The sequence below is a fragment of the Leuresthes tenuis genome, unplaced genomic scaffold (assembly GCF_036924035.1).
Source record: "Leuresthes tenuis unplaced genomic scaffold, fLeuTen1.0.hap1 SCAF_12, whole genome shotgun sequence".
In the NCBI taxonomy this organism is placed as follows: domain Eukaryota; kingdom Metazoa; phylum Chordata; class Actinopteri; order Atheriniformes; family Atherinopsidae; genus Leuresthes; species Leuresthes tenuis.
Window position 1 is genome coordinate 32,563,095 of NW_027325366.1, and position 20,619 is coordinate 32,583,713.

Genomic DNA, 20,619 nt, shown 5'->3' on the forward strand with positions numbered 1-20,619 from the left:
AGATGCTTATCTGTGAGGAGGGGGAGGGGCAGAATCCAGCAGTGTTTTCACAACAACGTGGCTCCTCTTTCAGCATTACTGCAGACGCCATTCTGCTCCAGCTCTTCCAGATGTATTCGCACTTTTCTTTCTCAGGGAGTCAGGCGTTAGCGGGTGAAACAAACTGTCCATCCCAGTCTGAGGGCTCCAAACTGGAGATAATAACGAGCGATTTAAAGCCTCTTTTCCTCTCACTGGATCTTTCAGATGGTTCAGGATGCTTTTTGTCCCAGGTCTGCATTAGTTTTGCTGCAGAAACATGGGAATAATGGCGGAAAGGCTTAGCTAAGTCTCCCTGTTGCACTCGCTGTCCATAGGAGACGGGAAAAACATGAGTTAATTGCATTTTTTACAGACTGTCTCAAGTGGAAGCGGCTTAATGAGGTTAGGCAGCTTGCCTCGCTGAGAATCACAACTGCTCCTAATTGTGATCTCAAATACGCTCATAATCCCCCGATTTGACAGCAGCAGAGGTTTCTGGGGAGGTATTAAGGTGAAAGAGACAGAAAGACAATTAGCAAGAAGAAAAACACGTGAACGAACGTGTGAGTCGGCTCACGACTTTCAGGGAGGGAGAGTCACATTTTAAGGGAAGGATGAAAAGTTCTGAACCCTTCTGAAAATGTTCTCCTGGATGGTAACAGACCTGGTGCGGGCGTGTCCTCATTATAAACAGCTGTTGTGTCAACAGCTGTGTTGTTAGAATCAACAGTGTGTTCATATTTCACATCACGAACCATGTCCCTGCTCCACAGAAAAAAGGGATTTAGCCTAAAACCCAGAGATGGAATTAAGGATCCGCTGTTGTTACCTTCATCCCATGTCATCATTAACCTTTATTTAACCAGGAAAAGACCCAAAGAGGATAGAAACTGTGTCTGGTCCTGTTAGGAAGAACAAAAAAAAGACATGCGTCATCATCAATGACTCATCAGTGGTCGTATAAATGCTAAATGGTCCTTAAATGACTTCACTGCTGTGCAAAAGGCCCGATCCAACCCTCGTTTCTTTCTTCCAGGATGAAGAACAAGCTCTGGTACTTTGAGTTTGGCACCACTGAGACCATATCTGCCACCTGCAAGAAGCTGAACGAATGCATAGAAGTGGAGGTGAGTCGCTGGGGCCCGATGGTTGCAGATGTGTTCGCTGCAGGAAAAGCTCCGTGTGAAACATCTGTTTCCACTGATGCTCTTTTAAGTACAAGACACTGTTTGGTATGACTGAGGCAGGTTATTCATCAGATTACTGCTCCATAAAGTCACTGATTGCTTCATTCTGTGCAAAATCTGCTCAAAGAACAGCAGGACCCCAACAGAGTTTAAGATAAATCTTTGAAAAACGGTTTCATAGGTGGAGATGGAGCATTTTGGGACTGGCGTTGCCCTGCCATTAAAGCTGAAGCCTTTCTTTTAGCTCCCTGTATGTTGAGTTTGCACCTTCCCTCCGCTTAAATACCTTTAATACACCCAAACTTTTCCCATTCGAGCTGATTCAACAAGCTGTAGAGTTTCTGCTGCTTATCAGAGATGATGTCATGTGGAAATCACTTGTGTTAAATGTGGAAAACATCATCTTCCATGACAGATTCACACAGAATTCAGACTTTAAGCACACACTGTTGGAGGTAAAATAACAGAAATATGACATAATCGTTTCTAAGAGGTGGAGCACAAGGTTTCAACACAACAAATGAGACAAAACCCCTTTTTTAACAGACGGCCCACAGGCAACAGGGTTATGCCTGAAGGTCCTTGACATTTAATCATGCTGAATAACTCTCAACAGGAGTACAGAGTGTCTGCTGGTGAAATAATATCGAGCTGGCATGGAAAGCTAGGGCTGCTCCAGTCCTTCTGGGCTCGCTTTCACAAGACAAACAGGAGCTGTTAGAAATAATAATCATGCAGAAAAAAACTGATCCTGACACAAAAAAAATCACTGATTCTACTTAAAGCTTCACTCAAAAATCTGACCAATAGCTTCTCAAACGGGTCTCAGAGTTTCTTCTTCAGAACTGCGTCCTGAAGTCGAATCGGTCTGGCTTCATGGGGCCTTAAAGGGGAACTCCGGTGTTTTTAAACCTTATATCTGGCATGAAATACGTTCATCTGCTCACTGAGAACAGTTTGGTGAAAGTCAGCGTCCTTCGGAAGATATTTAGATAACTGGAGATCCATATAACGGAGTGAACGGGGCTTAGAGGATGCAGCCTCTAAATAAGGCATTATCTGTCTTTATTTCACCAATACTTTAAGAAGAATGAATGAATGAACGTGTGCTATAGCTCTGTTAGCTCATAGCTGCTGTTATGTGGCTACTTGCAGCTATAGGAGAGCTAACGGAGGGATTTCTACACAGGCACTCTACTGGGACCACTTCATCCACACGCCCCCCTGCAGCACAGTTTATTCACTCCGTGCTCTGTGACAGTCGGCTAACTTCACACAGAGTTTGCTGCTGATAGTTTTGTGCAACATGGCAGGATATTTATCAGATTTTGACGATGTGAACGACGACTTTGAGTAAGATGGACGTTCTTACCGGAGTGAATGAGCTGTGCTGCAGGGGGGCGTTAAAAATACCGGAGTTCCCCTTTAAAGGCAGCTAGAACTGCAGCACAGTCCTCAGCTCTCATCTTACCAGACCTCTCTGCAGCCAACACACAGAACCAAGGAATCGTCCTTCCTGTAACCTGTGGGGATCTCAGGCATGTTACACTCTTAGTTTGAATCATACCTCAACGGGCTTTCCTTCAGTCTTCTTGGACGGACAGATGTTCCAGTCTGTTGCTACTCTAACCGGGGGCTCACACCAAAAGCATCGTGAGAGGCCAGCTGCCGTTCATTTTCAATGTAAGCTGGCGTCGATGAGCGGCGTGTTGTGAGCTTCATGAGCTTCAAGAGTTGAGAAAGGCTCAACTTTATGCAAATGAGCAGTGACGCTACGCAACGACAGCCAATTAGGGCCGATCTGGATTCCAAAGGTGGAAAAAAGGCGGAAAAAAGGTGAAAAAGGTGGAAAAAAGGCGAAAAAAAGCAGAAAAGGGCAGAGCAAACACAAAGAAGGCCCTGAGTACGATCCATGGTGAAAGAGGGAACCGACGTATGGATGGATTATTATATATCTGCTAGTTGCTATACATATAAGCCCCGCCCCTTTGGCCGCTTCCGGCGGCAGAAGAAGTAGAAGCGGCGGGTTGTGAGCGTCGTGAGCGGCTTTTGGTGTGAGCCCCCGGTAAGGAGGGTGAGGTTGATATCACCTCCTTGGATGCACTCATATGCTTGCATCATTTCTTTGCAGATGATATCTAACTGTATTTGTTATTCTCACTAAATGGCCCGAGAGTTTCAGCTCACAGAAGAAAACATCAGTATCTGGGAAGGTTGAATCCCTGCTCAGGGCTGGACATGTTTAATATGTTTAATATGCATTTAGCTTTTTTATCCAAAGCGACTTACAGGCATGTAGGGTAAGGGGGTCTTGCCTAAGGACCCCTACTGGAGTCATGCAGGCGATTTGAACTCAGGTCTCCCACATGGAAGGTAGCAATGATACCACTACACTATCCAGTCCTAATGATCCACGTTCAGCTGCAGCTGGGATAGAAAACTCTGATTCTGGACATTCTCCCTTTCTGTGATGAGAAGGATCTGCGGCCTGCAGCTCAGGGCACTGTGACAGCGGTTAGCTCAGGGGTCGGGGACCTTTTTGACTAAGAGAGCCATGAAAGCAAAAAAATTGGAAATTTATTTCAATGAGAGCCATATGATATATTTTAGTAGCTCTTGGCTCGCTTTCTTTCTGCTGTCTCCTGCCGGGTATTTTGATGCAAAGGTAGCATGGCGCGTGTCAAAGTGCCGTTTCATCGATGTAATTTTGTCTTTGCAAATTAGACACACCGCAGAATTTGCTCTCTCCACAAAGGCGAATTCTTCAGTCCATTCGGGGGCCTGAAATGTACGATACTCTTTTTTTCTTTTCGCCATCTTCTTCGTCGAAGGGTTAGCTTTGAGCTAATGGCCGAGCAGACTGATTCAAAAGGGGGCGTTTACCTGTTTTACGCTGCCAACGTAGTCCAGTATCATCCAATTAAAATAATGCTCCTGCAGCCCTGAGCAGGACATGAAAAATCGATGGATGGATTAAAACAAGTGAGAATATTTAGTTTTATCTGCGAGCCAGATGCAGTCATCAAAAGAGCCACACCTGGCTGGCGAGCCATAGGTTCCCGACCCCTGGGTTAGACCATGCAGGGGGAGGGATGTCAGCCACTGAAATCTCAGCCGTCGATCAGTCCATCGAACACAGCTTGAACATAAAGAAGGAAACCCGGTCTGTTTCCGACTCAGTTTGCCAACAGCTCCTGGTTCAGACCACAGAGGGGATTCAGATGCATTTCTCCACAGAGCTTTGTCACAGTTTCTCTTCAGACCTTTTATGGACAGAACTTCCAGCCGCAGCCACGTTTTTTTGCAGACGATGCGGTCCTGTTGGCTTCCTTGAGTGGAGTCCTCCACATCTGGTCAGGACACCATCCGGATGCCTCCCTGCTGAGGTATTTGGACCCGTCCTGCCAGGAGGAGGCAGATCCAGGACCCGCTGGACAGGCTGCATCTTTCTGCTGGAGAGTGGCAGGTCTGCTTAGATTGGTGGAAAATGGCTGAATGTATGGATAATGCTGCCTGCAGAGGGACTGCTGGGTCATCAGAAGCTGTTTAAACTCAGTCCACACTGTTCTTATTTGGGGTTAAAGCAGCTGCTAAATGCTGTCAGAGCAGGGTGGTCCCTGCACATCTTGAGGACTCATCTCTATAGAAAACGCTTCCCCTCAGATGCCCCAACTCCTGTTCCCCACCTGTTCTACCTGCGTTCTGCTTATTCTCATGGATTTAAATAGATTAAGCACTTACTGAGAAGGCCTGCGTGGGATTGTACGCACTTTACTGACTGAGCTGAAGACCATTAAACATCATTTAGCTCAGTTTTACCTGATTTTTACAACAGAATGTGTGATTCTTGCATTAAACTGTACAGAATAAAGAACTGTACAGTTATGCTTTCCTTGCTCTCAGAGATGCAGCTTATCCTTCTATGTCATCTTTCTACATGCCTTACCTTCACATTTGATGCCTTTCTACCTTTGATTTGGCCACAAACACTCCCAGGGAGGAGGGGGAGCACGGCGGGAGGCGTTTTAGACGCTGCCTGAGCAACATTTTACAATCTTTTCACTTTTCTGCTTCCCTGTCATGTGAATGCGACAGGAAAAACAGCCATGGGATGTGTTTATGTCTTCCTGAATGTCTTCTTTGAATGTGTACCACTTCCATCTGGACCTTCTGCTTTAAGGAGGATGTGGGGGAGCACTCCTCCCTCTTCCTCTCCGACCTTAACGGCTGTTAATGCAGAGATTCAACATGAGACGGACAGAAAACTGACAAAAACTGACAGATGTCCCTCCCAAAAACTGCTGAGCACTTTCATTAGTGCTAACCATCCAACTGGGGCAGGTCTGGGGGGTAAATATCCTCCTTTTTGTTTAGTTTTTCTGGTTTTTGTGGTGAAAATAGATCCTCCAAAGGAACTATTTCCTGGGATTGTTGGGGTTAAACAGGCTGAATCAGTCTTTAACAACTCATTTATAGACTAATATAGACTTATAGAGTTTTCTTTATGGCAGGGATGTCAAACTCCGGTCCTCGAGGGCCGCTGTCCTGCAGGTTTTAGATGTTTCCTGCTCCAACAAACCTGATTCAGATCAATTCCTCATCAGCTGGTTTGTGCAGAATGTAACAGTCTTTTGAAGAGATTCATTTAATCTGAATCCAAAAGCTGCAGGACAGCGGCCCTCAAGGACCGGAGTTTGACATCCCTGCTTTATGGTGTGTTCAGGTGCAGTTTTTCCCCCCAACGCTGCCGATGTGAGGAGGGATATCAGGTGTTAACTCGTTGTGTGATGTATCTTAGAGCCTTAGAAGAAGAAGTTGCTTCTCCGGCTGTCAAACAAATTTAAAAGTGGTTGAATTTCCCCACAGACTTTGTTAGTTCTCTAAACTGTGTGACAGCCATGTTAGCAGCTTTAACAGCCTGGAAAGAACAGGGAGAACGTCTGATGTGTTTGTGTTCCTTGTCGTGTTGTCCAGCATTTCTGCTTTGACTCAGCAGAAATCAGCTGCGTGCTGAGTCACAACAGCGTGCTGCTGGCATTGTTTTTGAATTATCTGCTGAACCCAGATCAGGTTAAACACGATATAAATCAGTGGAGCCCTGAGTGCCAAATGGCATTGCTTTATATGTGTTAATCCCACACAGTGTGTGTGTTTTATTGTTTGCTCTGGCTGCTGTAATGCAGCGGGACAGAATAACTCTGCAGCTTCTTCTGAAGCCGCCCAACATAAACTCAGCATATAAATCCTGTAAAACAGGCCGGGTGACTCAGCTTGTTTTGTTCTGGTGTCCTCAGAGCGACGGGATCATCCTGGACCTCAGCAACACGTCCTTGGAGGGCATCGCCGTCCTCAACATTCCCAGCATGCACGGCGGCTCCCACCTTTGGGGCGAGACGAAGAAGAGGAGGAACTACAACCGCATGAGCAAGAAGGTTGCAGACAGGATGCCAAGCAGCACCGTCACAGACGCTAAGGAGCTCAAGTTCTGCATCCAAGGTGAGGACGAATGGGTGAAAACCAACCAAAACCGTGTCTTTAATCCACAGCACATCAGCTGCAGCAGCAGCAGTCGACAGATTTTTAACCACCCATCAGTCATTATTAGAAATTAAAGAAAAGAAATTCTCCCACATGGATGCTCTCCTAACTGGTCTCCTAACTGGTCTCCTAACTGGTCTCCTAACTGCTCTCCTAACTGGTCTCCTAACTGGTTTCCTAACTGCTCTCCTAACTGCTCTCCTAACTGGTCTCCTAACTGGTTTCCTAACTGGTTTCCTAACTGCTCTCCTAACTGCTCTCCTAACTGCTCTCCTAACTGGTTTCCTAACTGGTTTCCTAACTGCTCTCCTAACTGCTCTCCTAACTGGTCTCCTAACTGGTCTCCTAACTGGTTTCCTAACTGGTCTCCTAACTGGTCTCCTAACTGGTTTCCTAACTGGTTTCCTAACTGCTCTCCTAACTGCTCTCCTAACTGCTCTCCTAACTGCTCTCCTAACTGGTCTCCTAACTGGTTTCCTAACTGGTTTCCTAACTGGTCTCCTAACTGCTCTCCTAACTGCTCTCCTAACTGCTCTCCTAACTGGTCTCCTAACTGGTTTCCTAACTGTTTTCCTAACTGGTTTCCTAACTGCTCTCCTAACTGGTTTCCTAACTGGTCTCCTAACTGGTCTCCTAACTGGTTTCCTAACTGGTCTCCTAACTGCTCTCCTAACTGCTCTCCTAACTGCTCTCCTAACTGGTTTCCTAACTGTTTTCCTAACTGTTTTCCTAACTGGTTTCCTAACTGGTTTCCTAACTGGTCTCCTAACTGCTCTCCTAACTGGTCTCCTAACTGGTCTCCAGCCTGTGAAACCTCTGCAGATGGTCCAGAACGCGGCGGTGCGTCTGGTCTTGGATCAGCCTAAAAGAACACGCCCCCCCTCTGTTCATTGAGCTCCTCTGGCTGCCCTTAGCATCAGATCCAAGTCCCTGATGTTAGCTACAAAGAGCTTAATGGAACGGCTCCATCTACTTGGATGCTCTTGCAAAGGCTTCTGTCCCAACTGGGTCCCTCCGTTGGTCCCAGGATTGTCGTCTAGCAGCTCCTACACCACGCCTAAGACAATCCAAACTCTGTTCATGTGTCGTCCCACGATGGTGGAATGACCTACCGAGCGCTACCAGAACAGGGGCGTCCCTGTCTATCTTCAAGAAGCTCCTGAAAACCCAGCTCTTCAGAGAGCATCTCCTATCCCAGCACTTACCTTGTACTTCCCTCCCCCCTCTATCTCTGCTCTTTATCTTTCTGCACTTCCTTCTATGCCTGCACCCTATCTCTACTCTGTCCCCTCTGACAGAGTCGGACTCCTGGGTTCCTTCTATGGAGCTTATTGTTAGCTTTTTATAAAGCTGTTATATCTTCATTTGTAAGTTTCTTTGGATAAAAGCGTCTGATAAATACAGAAACAGAAAGCAATTGTTGCATCAGAAAACAACCACACGGGGTGTTGATTTGAAGCGGTGCTGAATTAACTCGAATCTGGACAAAAAAAAAACGTCTTTTTCTTCCTCATTTGCCGGTAAAAACGGTCTCAGAAATGATTCTGACATTCAGTAAACCTGTAAAGCCTGCAGAGGTGGTCGGGGCTCAGTGCAGTTGCCAGGAAACAAAGATAATGGAATGCATTCCTCTCATGTATATTATCATCTGCTAATATTACGTCTAATCAGATTAATTCAGCTGTTCCTGGGGACAGGAAGTGATGGCAGTGCTGACATGTGTTGTAGATTAATCCGTGAGATGACCTCCAAGACTGCGTCACACAGACACGACGATGTCCTCCGTGAATAAATGGAGACGGTTACGTAACAGCCTGAGAAAATAGGAAAGCAGCATTTTCCACTTGAATGTTCAGGTGTGAGCGTTTAGAACTTCAACAGGTCAAAGTTCAGTCGAATAATCCCTTTCATATTGTGTCCATATGAATCCAGGAGTACGTTACCAGTCAATTATTAGATAATCATTACTTAATTTCCTCCTGTAAACTGATTTTGCTGTAAAATATTTACACTAAGAGTGCGAACTATACTATGAGGCGCGAGGCCATCGGCGGCCTCTGACCTCTGACCCCATCTCCAGCCTCTATCGGCCCGTCCTGCATGCCGGTCACCCCAGGCCCGGGTGCTGGTGGCTTCCACAGGCAGCAGGTTTCCCTGCAGGTGCCTCAAGAAAGCATCATCATCCGAAGAACTTGCCTCTTGCTGCTTCTCAGAGTCATTCATCTTCGTTTTCTTAGTAAATCCAACATGTGCAAGTAGATCTGCCTTCTTTTAGACGTGATTTATTATTTAGCACCGAAATTGAGCGTTTTGTTTTTTCTTATTATTTGTATTTAAAGATTAAGTAACGTTCGGTTTAAGACACAGCGCCCCCCACGCTTCAATGGTGAGGACAGGAACTGCATGCAGGCCGGCACCTTTATTAATTTGAGATGGCGATCATCACCCTCATACATTAAAAATAACCTAATTTTACACATGATCCATGACTATGACAGTACAAAAAGAACAAAAAGAAGAACAAAAAGGAAATGCATGGGAAAAAACAGCATTTCGCCAATATTTTAGAGACCAAAATTTCACAAATCATGTTTTCAGGGGAGCTCCTGTCTCATTAAGGGGGGCTGAGACCCCCTGATTACGCCCCGATAATATCAGCACTAAAATCCCCCCAGATACGGTATCACAGACACTACTTTTGTGGATGTCCACCACAGTTGTTGTTGTTTTATCCTCCTCCAGGTTGTCTACTTCTTCTACTGAAATACCATAAACATAGCCTGTAGCGCCACCATCTGGTGACACCAAACGGCTAATTTCTTCATTTTAAGCCAGTAAATTGAAACATAGAATTTTTGCAGCTTTCCAAAGATCTCTTTAGATTTGTTTTGCAAGTGAGTAGAAAGCTTATTGAGACTGTTGTTTACATCCTGTTCTGCTGGAGGCCGATCATATCTAAAAGCTCTCCAAAGTGTCTGTAAAACATATTTAAAACAGATTCGATGACCTCATGGCTGTTGAGCTGTTACTGATTGAATCTGCGGATGTTTTTTCAGATTGTTTTAGGCACTTAAAGGCTACAACACGAACATATCAGAGCTGTGTGGTTGGCTGTTTATTTTATCATGCATCCTGTGCTGGTGCTGCACGTGTTTTTATGTCCAAAATGCACGAAACGATGAAACCTTCCCGTCCAGCTGCTATAAAAACTGCAAATTCTGTGAATAAAGTAGTCTGATTAATGCTGTCAGCAGATGGCCTCATAAGCTACCTTCCACTCAGCTGTAATAAAGCGATGGTCGATGGTCCAGAGCAGCCAGTCTCGGCTCCTTTTGGATCGGCTCCGTTATGCTTAAAGATAACTTTAAACAGTCATTATCTCGGGTTGACAACCCTTTTTGGACAAATGCATGCCAGCCCGGCTCTTTAGCTTCTGTTTTTTCTGAGTTCCCGCAATCCTTCACTCTGCGTGGGAGGAGATCTCCGTAGACAGATGTGAAGCAGCAGCCATAAATCCAGCTTTAGGAAGCTGCTGTGGGAGTCTGCATCTGAGGGCCACAAACAATAGGAGAAAAAAACTTTCACCAAGGTTTTTTTTTCAGTCCATCCCACCTCTGTCTCCTTACTTTTTCTCTCCATCTCTGCTCGCTGAGCAGAACCTTGTTTCCATGGAGATCTCAGTGCAAAGCTGAGGCAGAAAGTAACTGAGAAACGGCAAAAAGACACAGAGGAAACAAAACTTTGGAAGTATAGTTGAAAAAGGTTCATAAAGTTCATAATAAAGTATCATCTGGTCCTCACCGGGTGTTAAAATGAGGTGAAAACGACCCCAGATGGACAACAACACGACATATTACACTGAGTCATTATTTATTGAACAAAAACTGAGACGAAACGCAGAAGCAGTGAGTGAGAAACTAAGTGAACCCAATGGACTCAATGACTGCAAGGTGCCCAGGTCCTGTGGCTGCAGAACCAGCCCAGATCATCAGCCCTCCACCACCGTGCTTGACAGCTGGTATGAGGTGTTTGTGCTGATATGCTGTGTTTGGTTTCCTCCAAACGTGCTGCTGTGCATTAGGACCAAACATCTCCACTTTGCTCTGGTCTGTCCAAAGGACATTGTTCCAGAAGTCTTGAGCTTTGTTCAGATGCAGCTTTGCAAACCTAAGCTGTGCTGCCATGTTCTTTTTAGAGAGAAGAGGCTTTCTCCTGCAGCCCTTCCAAACAAGCCATCCTTGTTCAGTCATTTTCTAACTGTGCTGTCATGACCTTTAACCTTTAGCATGCTAACTGAGGCCTGTAGAGTCTGAGATGTAGCTCTGGGCTTTTCCACCTTGGGGTGACCTTTAACCTTTAACATGCTAACTGAGGCCTGGAGAGTCTGAGATGTAGCTCTGGGCTTTTTCACCTTGGGGTGACCTTTAACCTTTAACATGCTAACTGAGGCCTGTAGAGTCTGAGATGTAGCTCTGGGCTTTTTCACCTTGGGGTGACCTTTAACCTTTAGCATGCTAACTGAGGCCTGTAGAGTCTGAGATGTAGCTCTGGGCTTTTTCACCTTGGGGTGAACTTGCTGGGACGTCCACTCCTGGGAAGATTGACAGCTGTCCTGAATGTTTTCCACTTGTGAATAATCTTTCTCTCTGTAGAATGATGGACTCCAGATAGTCTGGAAATGGCCTTATAACCCTTCCCAGACTGATGGGCAGCAGCAGCTGCTTCTCTGAGATCATTGCTGGTGTCTTTCCTCCTTGGCATCGTGTTAAACTGACAGAACTCCTGCTTTTATAGAGCTGCTCACACTGACTGAGGATCAGTTAATCAGAGCATTGATCAGCAGCTCCTGGCTGCTTCTTACCCTCTTAGTTCCTGTGGAAGCAGTGAGGGTTCACTTACTTTCCCACACACTGCTTCTGTGTTTTTCCTTAGGTTTTGTTCAGTAAATAATAACTCAGTGGATCATCATCTGATCATTTTAAGACCTGGTGAGGAACAGATGTTTTTTATTATGTCCTGATACTTAAAACCTCAGAATTGTGAGAGTTTACTTTCAGTTTTGCATGACTCTGCTTTTTAAAACCTGCTCTGCCATATTTGTCTTTTCTTGGTTCAATCTGAACTTTCATTCAGTTCTTATATCCGTGCCCTTAAAACCCAAACCAGACCAACGGATGCTCATCTTCAGGTTTAAATCCTGACCTCTGAGAGCAGGAAATGCTGCACACACTCCTCCGTACACCCGGGGTTAGAAGCAGGCTTTAAAATGACCTCCAGGTCTTCTGAAGCTGACGTTTCCACCTACAGCCTGATGCAGGTGAGCACCTCTGTGCTGGAATCCTGGTCCTTTTGGGTCGGACCCGCCTTAAAAAGCCTCTCCTGCTCACGGTGTCGGGAACCAGAGAGGATCTGTGCGTGCCTGCATGTTTATCGTACCCCTAACTGTTCATGGCAGCTGCTTTCTCTGGCACAATAAAATAAAGCTTTTAAATCGGTTTGCTGCAGATAATGCAATCAGGCCGGGTCGCAGTGAAGGAAGCTGCAGGCGCTTCTGACCTCAGTGATGAAACCGTCTCTGGTTTCTGTTCTGCACGCTGGACAGTGTATGGTGCAGCTTTAATTAGCTCCAGCGCGCAGGATGTGTGATTTGCTGGTTTATTCCTCCACTGAGGAGAGAAATGGAGGTATGCATGTGGTTTATTTGCTTGTCTGTTTCCAAGATTACACAAAGGATCCCAAACTGAATATTGTGAGTCTTTGTGAGGAGGAGAACATAGAAAAGCTCTTTGGTTCGAGCTAAACTTTAGCATCAAATTCACATAAAATCACAGCGAAGTTGAACTATTTTCAGCTTTTTCTTTTGAGCCACTCTGCAGCTTTTAACAAATGAACATGAATAACTCTGAAAGACGTCCTCCTGCTGAGGAAAACCACCAGGAAAACACTTCCAAACCTCATAAAGTGCACTTTTTCTGATGGACGGACTCAGAAGTCCAGGCTGTGAAACCACTCTGAACACTCAGAGTCTCGGGGGGGGGGGAGCTCGTCTGTTGTCACAAACACAAAGAGTCATTCGCTGCTTCATTCGACCTTTTCCCAGATCTGGACGCAGAGTTTGAGGCGCTCTTTGCAGCCGGCGGCTTTCAGCTGGTGAAACATATTCGTAGAACTGCCTTTTGTGGCGTATTTCTCAAATAATCGTGTTTTGTTCGACGTTTCTTTGTGAAACCCGAACCTCTGCCAGATGACAGATCCAGAGGTGTTTTTCTTCTTCTGCAGTTGCCATCTCTGTACGCTCGCCTTACCGGGGGCTCACGCCAAAAGCATCATGAGCGGCCAGCTGCCGTTCATTTTCAATGTAAGCTGGCGTTGTGAGCTTCAAGAGTTGAGAAAGGCTCAACTTTATGCAAATGAGCAGTGATGCGACGCGACGACAGCCAATTAGGGCCGATCTGGATTCCAAAGGCGGAAAAAAGGTGGAAAAAAGGTGAAAAAAGGCAGAAAAAAGGTGGAAAAAGCGGAAAACAGCAGAGCGCAAACACAAAGAAACACAAAGAAGGCCCAGAGTACGGTCCATGGTGAAAGAGGGAACCGACGTATGGATGGATTATTATATATATCCGCTAGTTGCTATACATGTAAGCCCCGCCCCTTTGGCCGCTTCCGGCGGCAGAAGAAGTAGAAGCGGCGGGTTGTGAGCCCCCGGTTACTCTTTACTTTGCCTTCCCCACGCTGTCTCCCCACCTCTCCGGACAGGACAGGAAACGGCGTTAACTGACGGCGTAAGTTCCAGAGAAGATTGCATCTTAGAATAATTTGTACTCTGTGGCTCAGATGAAGTCATTTAAAACATCTCTTGTGGCAGAACTGGACACACATGGAGTATATTTGAGCTTTTCCCAGAGGTGGATCCCAGCTCAGAACTGATCCGCTTTGCTGTGAATCTGCACCGGATCTGGATCCAGGAGTTGTTGTCATTTAGCTGTTGTGGAAGTTTGCTCCAGATGCCTGATCAGAAGCGTGTTTTCAGCCCCCGACGCATCATTTCTGGACCTATTATTAATACCACCTTTAGGTTACTTAGAATACACTCAAACAACTATTGCTTCTCAAACTCGGTGTCGCAATGCATGCTGGGAAGGCTCAGATACTCCCCCAACACATTATTAACTAAAGGGAAGAGAAACAGCAGGTTAGATGGACAGGTGTGTGTCCTCCACCTGACCTCTGACCTCCTCAGGGCTGCGGAGGTCAACAGTTACTATTTGCTCAGTCAGTTACCCTCTGTGGTGGTTTTACAGCGACTCCTCTGCAGTTTGCATCTAAAACGGATGTTTACCGTGCCTCGCCATAACTCACCGTGCCTCGCCATAACTCACCGTGCCTCGCCGTAACTCACCGTGCCTCGCCGTAACTTACCGTGCCTCGCCGTAACTTACCGTGCCTCACCGTAACTTGCCGTAACTCACCGTGCCTCGCCGTAACTCACCGTGCCTCGCCGTAACTTACCGTGCCTCGCCGTAACTTACCGTGCCTCGCCGTAACTTACCGTGCCTCGCCGTAACTCACCGTGCCTCGCCGTAACTCACCGTGCCTCGCCGTAACTTACCGTGCCTCGCCGTAACTTACCGTGCCTCGCCGTAACTCACCGTGCCTCGCCGTAACTCACCGTGCCTCGCCGTAACTTACCGTGCCTCGCCGTAACTCACCGTGCCTCGCCGTAACTTACCGTGCCTCGCCGTAACTCACCGTGCCTCGCCGTAACTTACCGTGCCTCGCCGTAACTTACCGTGCCTCGCCGTAACTCACCGTGCCTCGCCGTAACTCACCGTGCCTCGGCGTAACTCACCGTGCCTCGCCGTAACTCACCGTGCCTCGCCGTAACTCACCGTGCCTCGCCGTAACTCACCGTGCCTCGCCGTAACTTACGGTGCCTCGCCGTAACTTACCGTGCCTCGCCGTAACTTACCGTGCCTCGCCGTAACTTGCCGTAACTCACCGTGCCTCGCCGTAACTTACCGTGCCTCGCCGTAACTTACCGTGCCTCGCCGTAACTCACCGTGCCTCGCCGTAACTCACCGTGCCTCGCCGTAACTTACCGTGCCTCGCCGTAACTTACCGTGCCTCGCCGTAACTCACCGTGCCTCGCCGTAACTTACCGTGCCTCGCCGTAACTTACCGTGCCTCGCCGTAACTCACCGTGCCTCGCCGTAACTCACCGTGCCTCGGCGTAACTCACCGTGCCTCGCCGTAACTCACCGTGCCTCGCCGTAACTTACCGTGCCTCGCCGTAACTCACCGTGCCTCGCCGTAACTTACCGTGCCTCGCCGTAACTTACCGTGCCTCGCCGTAACTCACCGTGCCTCGCCGTAACTCACCGTGCCTCGCCGTAACTCACCGTGCCTCGCCGTAACTTACCGTGCCTCGCCGTAACTCACCGTGCCTCGCCGTAACTCACCGTGCCTCGCCGTAACTTACCGTGCCTCGCCGTAACTCACCGTGCCTCGCCGTAACTCACCGTGCCTCGCCGTAACTTACCGTGCCTCGCCGTAACTCACCGTGCCTCGCCGTAACTCACCGTGCCTCGCCGTAACTCACCGTGCCTCGCCGTAACTCACCGTGCCTCGCCGTAACTTACCGTGCCTCGCCGTAACTCACCGTGCCTCGCCGTAACTCACCGTGCCTCGCCGTAACTCGGACTCCTCTCGTGTCGGTTGGTCTGACACTCAGGGAACAGTTATTGTGGAGGTTCAGCTCAAACTCTGTAAAAGTTCTGTGGGGGGGGGGTGACTGTCTGATGCTGGATCAGTCGGAGGAGCTGAGGAAAACTCCCATTTGAAGGCCATCGCCTCCTCTGCTTCTTATCTCTGAACCATCTCTCCACCCCTCCCTCGTTTCCTTTGTGCTCGGGGATCAGATTTCCTCAGCTTCCTGCAGCAGATTGAACTGGAAAGATGCATAAAAATAAAGTGCATGGGACCAAGAGAAGTCTTGTGACTGAAAGAGATGCATGAGACAGATTTACAAAGAGTGAGAATAAGCTGCAAGTCTTTTCTGTCGTACCTTCGACTCTTTCACTTCAGACTTCAGTTTGGGATGAACAGCAGGTTCTCTGCAGTCTTTCTGGAGGTTGGTCAGACTTTCAGGAATCACCTGGTTTAGTCTGGAGCTCTTCTGACTCACTGGGTGGACCTTTTTTCTCCTTCACTACACTTAAACGACGGCCTCAAAGCTGCAGCATGACGCTCTGGATTCTGCAGATCCACTCATTTCAGTTTTTAAATTAAAGGTAGCGAGCATCAGACAAACTCTTCAGAGGCTTTCTGGTGTTTCTATGGCTCCTTCAGGCTATGATTGGTCAGTTTTTGACTCCTCGATCCCTAAATATGACACAATGGCGATCTTATGTGTCCGGTATTATGTCACAGGTACTTTCCTGCAGAAATGAATCATGAGATGCTGGAGGTTGGCACCCAGCATCACAGTTTAGACATCATTCCTGAGTATCAAGGGAGCAGAGATCGAACTAAATATGAAGACATTTGTCCTGCAGTCACTGTGAGCTCCACAAAGCCAGCTGGCTTCTGAGCTTTCAGGGGTTAAAATCAACACATTGGCCACAGAAACCGGTACAAACTTCATAAGCTCGGGGTGCAGGAAGGTAAAGGTAAGATGGCTGCAGGTTTGCTGCAGCCAGATACTGATCTGAACCATAAGCCAGCACTTCTCTTTGTATTCTGTAGAAACTTTGGAACCTGCAATGGATCCCAGGACAGAAGGTGAACCAGCTTCACTGTTTTCAGCTCAAAACATCTGCAGTAACGGTGATACGATGCGCCTCCATGTGTGCTCTGTTATGACTCCGCTGTCTGTCTCAGTGAGGGAAGGAGAAGATGGTGGGAGGTGCTAAACCACAGTGTTTAACAGTCATTACACCTTGGAGTTAACGCCACACAATGTGCACCAACTGGGAGAAAGTACGATCACAAGGATCTCTGAGGTTATGGTGGATCTCCACAGATTGTTAAACTGCTGCCATATTTCATTTTAGGCTGCTGGAAAAGCACAAAGTAACCCCGAATCTCTCATTCGGGGTTACTTTGAGCCCTGAATATGGTGCATTCAGGGCTCGCTGGTGTGCTGATGACCAGCCAAGCCAGCGGCTGGTGCAGTGAGCTGCTGCTTTATACAAACGTGTTGCCACCCAGTCTGAGTGAGCAATTCTTAGAAGCCTCAATTTGATCCCTTTTACTGTGTCATAAACAGGCCGGCCACATTTACCAAACTATACACAAGTCCTGGTGCAGCCTCTTTTCTCTGCTTCCTGACAAGCAGCCAGACTTTCTTTGAGCTCTTCATCAACAGTTCTGCAGCTTTCTGAAGCTCTTTCACAGTTTTCTTTGGACATTTTCTGCTTTTTCCCTCATCTTCAGTCCTTGTTCCTGAGCATTTTCAGAGTTTTTTCTTTGTTCAGCCACTTAACTCTGAGCTATGAAGCATTCAGGCAGAAAAAAGGCTCCTAACTCAAGGGATGAACCAGTGTTGTGTCGACACAGAACAGACAACTTAGCAAAGAAGCCATTTTAAACTGGATCTTTAGGCTCTTTGTTACCAGCAGCCTGTCACAAAGACACATCATTTGTTCCCATTTCTTTAGCTGCATCTATGAAAAACAGCAAAGAAAACACAGTTTGACAGACAGAAAATAGGATTTCTGCAGCAACAAGGTGATTCCCAAAGAGCTATTAGCTGAAAACTTGGCATATCTCAGCATGGTGTGCAGTGTGTCCTTAAAACATTTGAGGAAACTGGACAAGTGGAGGACAAAAGAAGAAGTGTCAGGCCTAAAAAACTATCTCCAGCAGATGAACAGGATCTGAAAGTGACGTCCTTAAGAAAGAGGAAAAAATCCAGCTGTGACCTGACAGGACCTGAGAGATGCATCTGGACCTTCAGCTGATCCATCTACTGTTGGCCCAAGCCTCATCAGAAATGGTCTCCATGGAAGGGTGGCTGTCAAGAAGCCGTTCTTAAGGAAGGGAAACAGGGAGAAAAGGCTGAGCTGTGCCAAATGACACAAGAAGTGGACTGAAAATCAGTGGCAACAGGTCTTATGGAGGGATGAATCCTCCCCAGAGCCCGGACCTCAACATTATTGAAGCAGTGTGGGATCATCTGACAGAGAACGGAACAAAAGGCAGCCCACATCCAAAGAAGAGCTTTGGGATGTCCTTCAAGAAGCCTGGAGAACTATTCCTGAAGACTCCTTAAAGAAATGACAGAAAGCTCGTCTAACAGGGCTCAGGCTGTGTTGGAGAATAAAGGAGCTCAGACCAGATATTCACTTTAAAGCTGCTGAGAACTGAGAAAAAAACTCTATTTCTGCCTCAGATTCTGGGTTTATGTTCATGTTTAACATCAGTGAATCTCTGCAGCTGGTTCCTGTTTTTATGGAAATCAGAGCTTGACCAGAACCTTTCCACAGAGCAGCAGGTGAAGATAAGAAGAAACTGGAGGTTCATGAATCTACAAAGTTTAAGCACATGTGGACAGAACGTGGGACTGATTTCGTCGTCTGAGGAGTGATCAATAAAGTTTGTTCAATCGCTGCATTTGTTTTCTCTCTTCACGTGTTTCAGAAACCTGCAGCTGGAACGTTCGTGACTCATTTGTTCCCCCCCCGTTTCATCCATTCCCCCCCCCCCCCCCCCCCCCCCCCCCCCCCCCGCCTCTCCAACCACAGCCTCGCTGTGAAACACCATGAGGGAGGCTATTCTGGGCCGATCACATCCAGAGGCTGTGTATTGTTTTCTTCTCACACGACAGAAACAGCAGACTATAATTACTCCGATTCGCCCCCACCAGTCTGCGCAGCCTGAAATAGGTCCGTGTGAAGCAGCCCAGTGCATGCTGGGAAAGTGATGCATTCACGCACACTTAATGAACAACAACTACTCGAGGAGGCCGTCCTCCTTCTGTCCGACTTCTCCGCAGCAGAAATGCAGCCCTGGACGTCACCACCTGGTCCTGCAGCATGTTCGGTGTATTTCAGGCCTGGATCATAGTAACATGGTGTTCTTTGTCAGCTGGCCAAGTGCTCTCCCCTGTAACTTTCCCTCGGCTGGGCGCTGGCAAGGTGAGCTGCAGTTCTTTGGGACCATCTGCCGTGACTCTGTCCACCCTGAGACAATAACAGGTCGAGGGAGGAGGCCAGTGGGTGGAGGCAGGATACACAAATATATCTGCTCATAATTATAGCCCAACACCTCGGGCTGATGCACAATGAAAGCTTCAGCTTCTCCAAACTGTAATTCAGCTTTCGGTTTCTAATTAAAGGACCGTTAATAATAACTCAGCTGGAAGGGTCTGTTGGTGGATTTGACTTATTGTCAGCAGAGGAGCAGTGGATTGATGCTGCCGACTGTGCTTCGACTCTTTAATCAGGCTGAGTTTGTGTTCTGGATCCTACAGTTATGTGAAGAAAGAAAGTACACCCTCTTTTAATTTCAAGGTTTTATGTAATCTGGTCCTCTGCAGGTGTTAAAACTCAGTAAATCCAACACATGACGTATTAAAGCGTTATTTAATGAAGGAAAACAGACAAATGCAGAAGCAATGTGAGAAACTAAGTGAATCCCTGATCCAGCAGCTTCAGCAGCAGTGAGTGTAAAACTAAGTGAACCCCTGATCCAGCAGCTTCAGCAGCAGTGAGTGATAAACTAAGTGAACCCCTGATCCAGCAGCTTCAGCAGCAGTGAGTGTAAAACTAAGTTTTCTCCTGGCTGCTTCTTACCCTCTTAGTTCCCGAGGAAGCAGTGAAGGTTCACTTAGTTTTTAACCCACTGCTTCTGTGTTTTGTCTCAGTTTTTGTTCCATAGATGATGACACAGTGTAATAAGTCATGGGTTCATCTGGGGTTGGATTTTCCTTTGAGTAGAAATGAGGAGCAGCTTATAGACGCTCCTTTTTTAAAGAAAAACTGTTATTTTTCCCTTATATATATAATATATATATATATATATATTCCCATATAAGACATAAAAAATTATTTCCACAAGTAAAACCAATAAACACACGGTGTTTGACACATGGTCAAAACCAACTGAAACCATTAAAAACCTGCATAGATTCACAGATGGCCTCACATTTGACTCTAGAATACTTTGGTATCCAGAGGAGTTCATGGTGGACTCAATGGCTGCAAGGTGCCCAGGTCCTGTGGCTGCAGAACCAGCCCAGATCATCAGCCCTCCACCACCGTGCTTGACAGCTGGTATGAGGTGTTTGTGCTGATCTGCTGTGTTTGGTTTCCTCCAAACGTGCTGCTGTGCATTAGGACCAAACATCTCCACTTTGCTCTGGTCTGTCCAAAGGACATTGTTCCAGAAGTCTTGAGCTTTGTTCAGATGCAGCTTTGCAAACCTAAGCTGTGCTGCCATGTTCTTTTTAGAGAGAAGAGGCTTTCTCCTGCAGCCCTTCCAAACAAGCCATCCTTGTTCAGCCTTTTTCTAACTGTGCTGTCATGACCTTTAACCTTTAACATGCTAACTGAGGCCTGTAGAGTCTGAGATGTTGCTCTGGGCTTTTTCACCTTGGGGTGACCTTTAACCTTTAGCATGCTAACTGAGGCCTGTAGAGTCTGAGATGTTGCTCTGGGCTTTTTCACCTTGGGGTGACCTTTAACCTTTAACATGCTAACTGAGGCCTGTAGAGTCTGAGATGTAGCTCTGGGCTTTTTCACCTTGGGGTGACCTTTAACCTTTAGCATGCTAACTGAGGCCTGTAGAGTCTGAGATGTAGCTCTGGGCTTCTTCACCTTGGGGTGACCTTTAACCTTTAACATGCTAACTGAGGCCTGTAGAGTCTGAGATG

General features: G+C 47.0%; 1 protein-coding gene across 5 annotated transcripts in view; it reads left to right on the forward strand.

Annotated features, from left to right (window-relative positions):
• Positions 1-20,619, forward strand: part of dgkg (diacylglycerol kinase, gamma) — a 122,502-nt gene that overhangs the window by 84,154 nt on the left and 17,729 nt on the right. For all 5 annotated transcript variants that reach the window (XM_072397530.1, XM_072397532.1, XM_072397531.1 and 2 more), the window contains 2 exons: positions 1,058-1,148; positions 6,503-6,704. In XM_072397530.1, the coding sequence (XP_072253631.1) occupies positions 1,058-1,148; positions 6,503-6,704 (293 nt within the window). The remainder of the gene's footprint in view (positions 1-1,057; positions 1,149-6,502; positions 6,705-20,619) is intronic.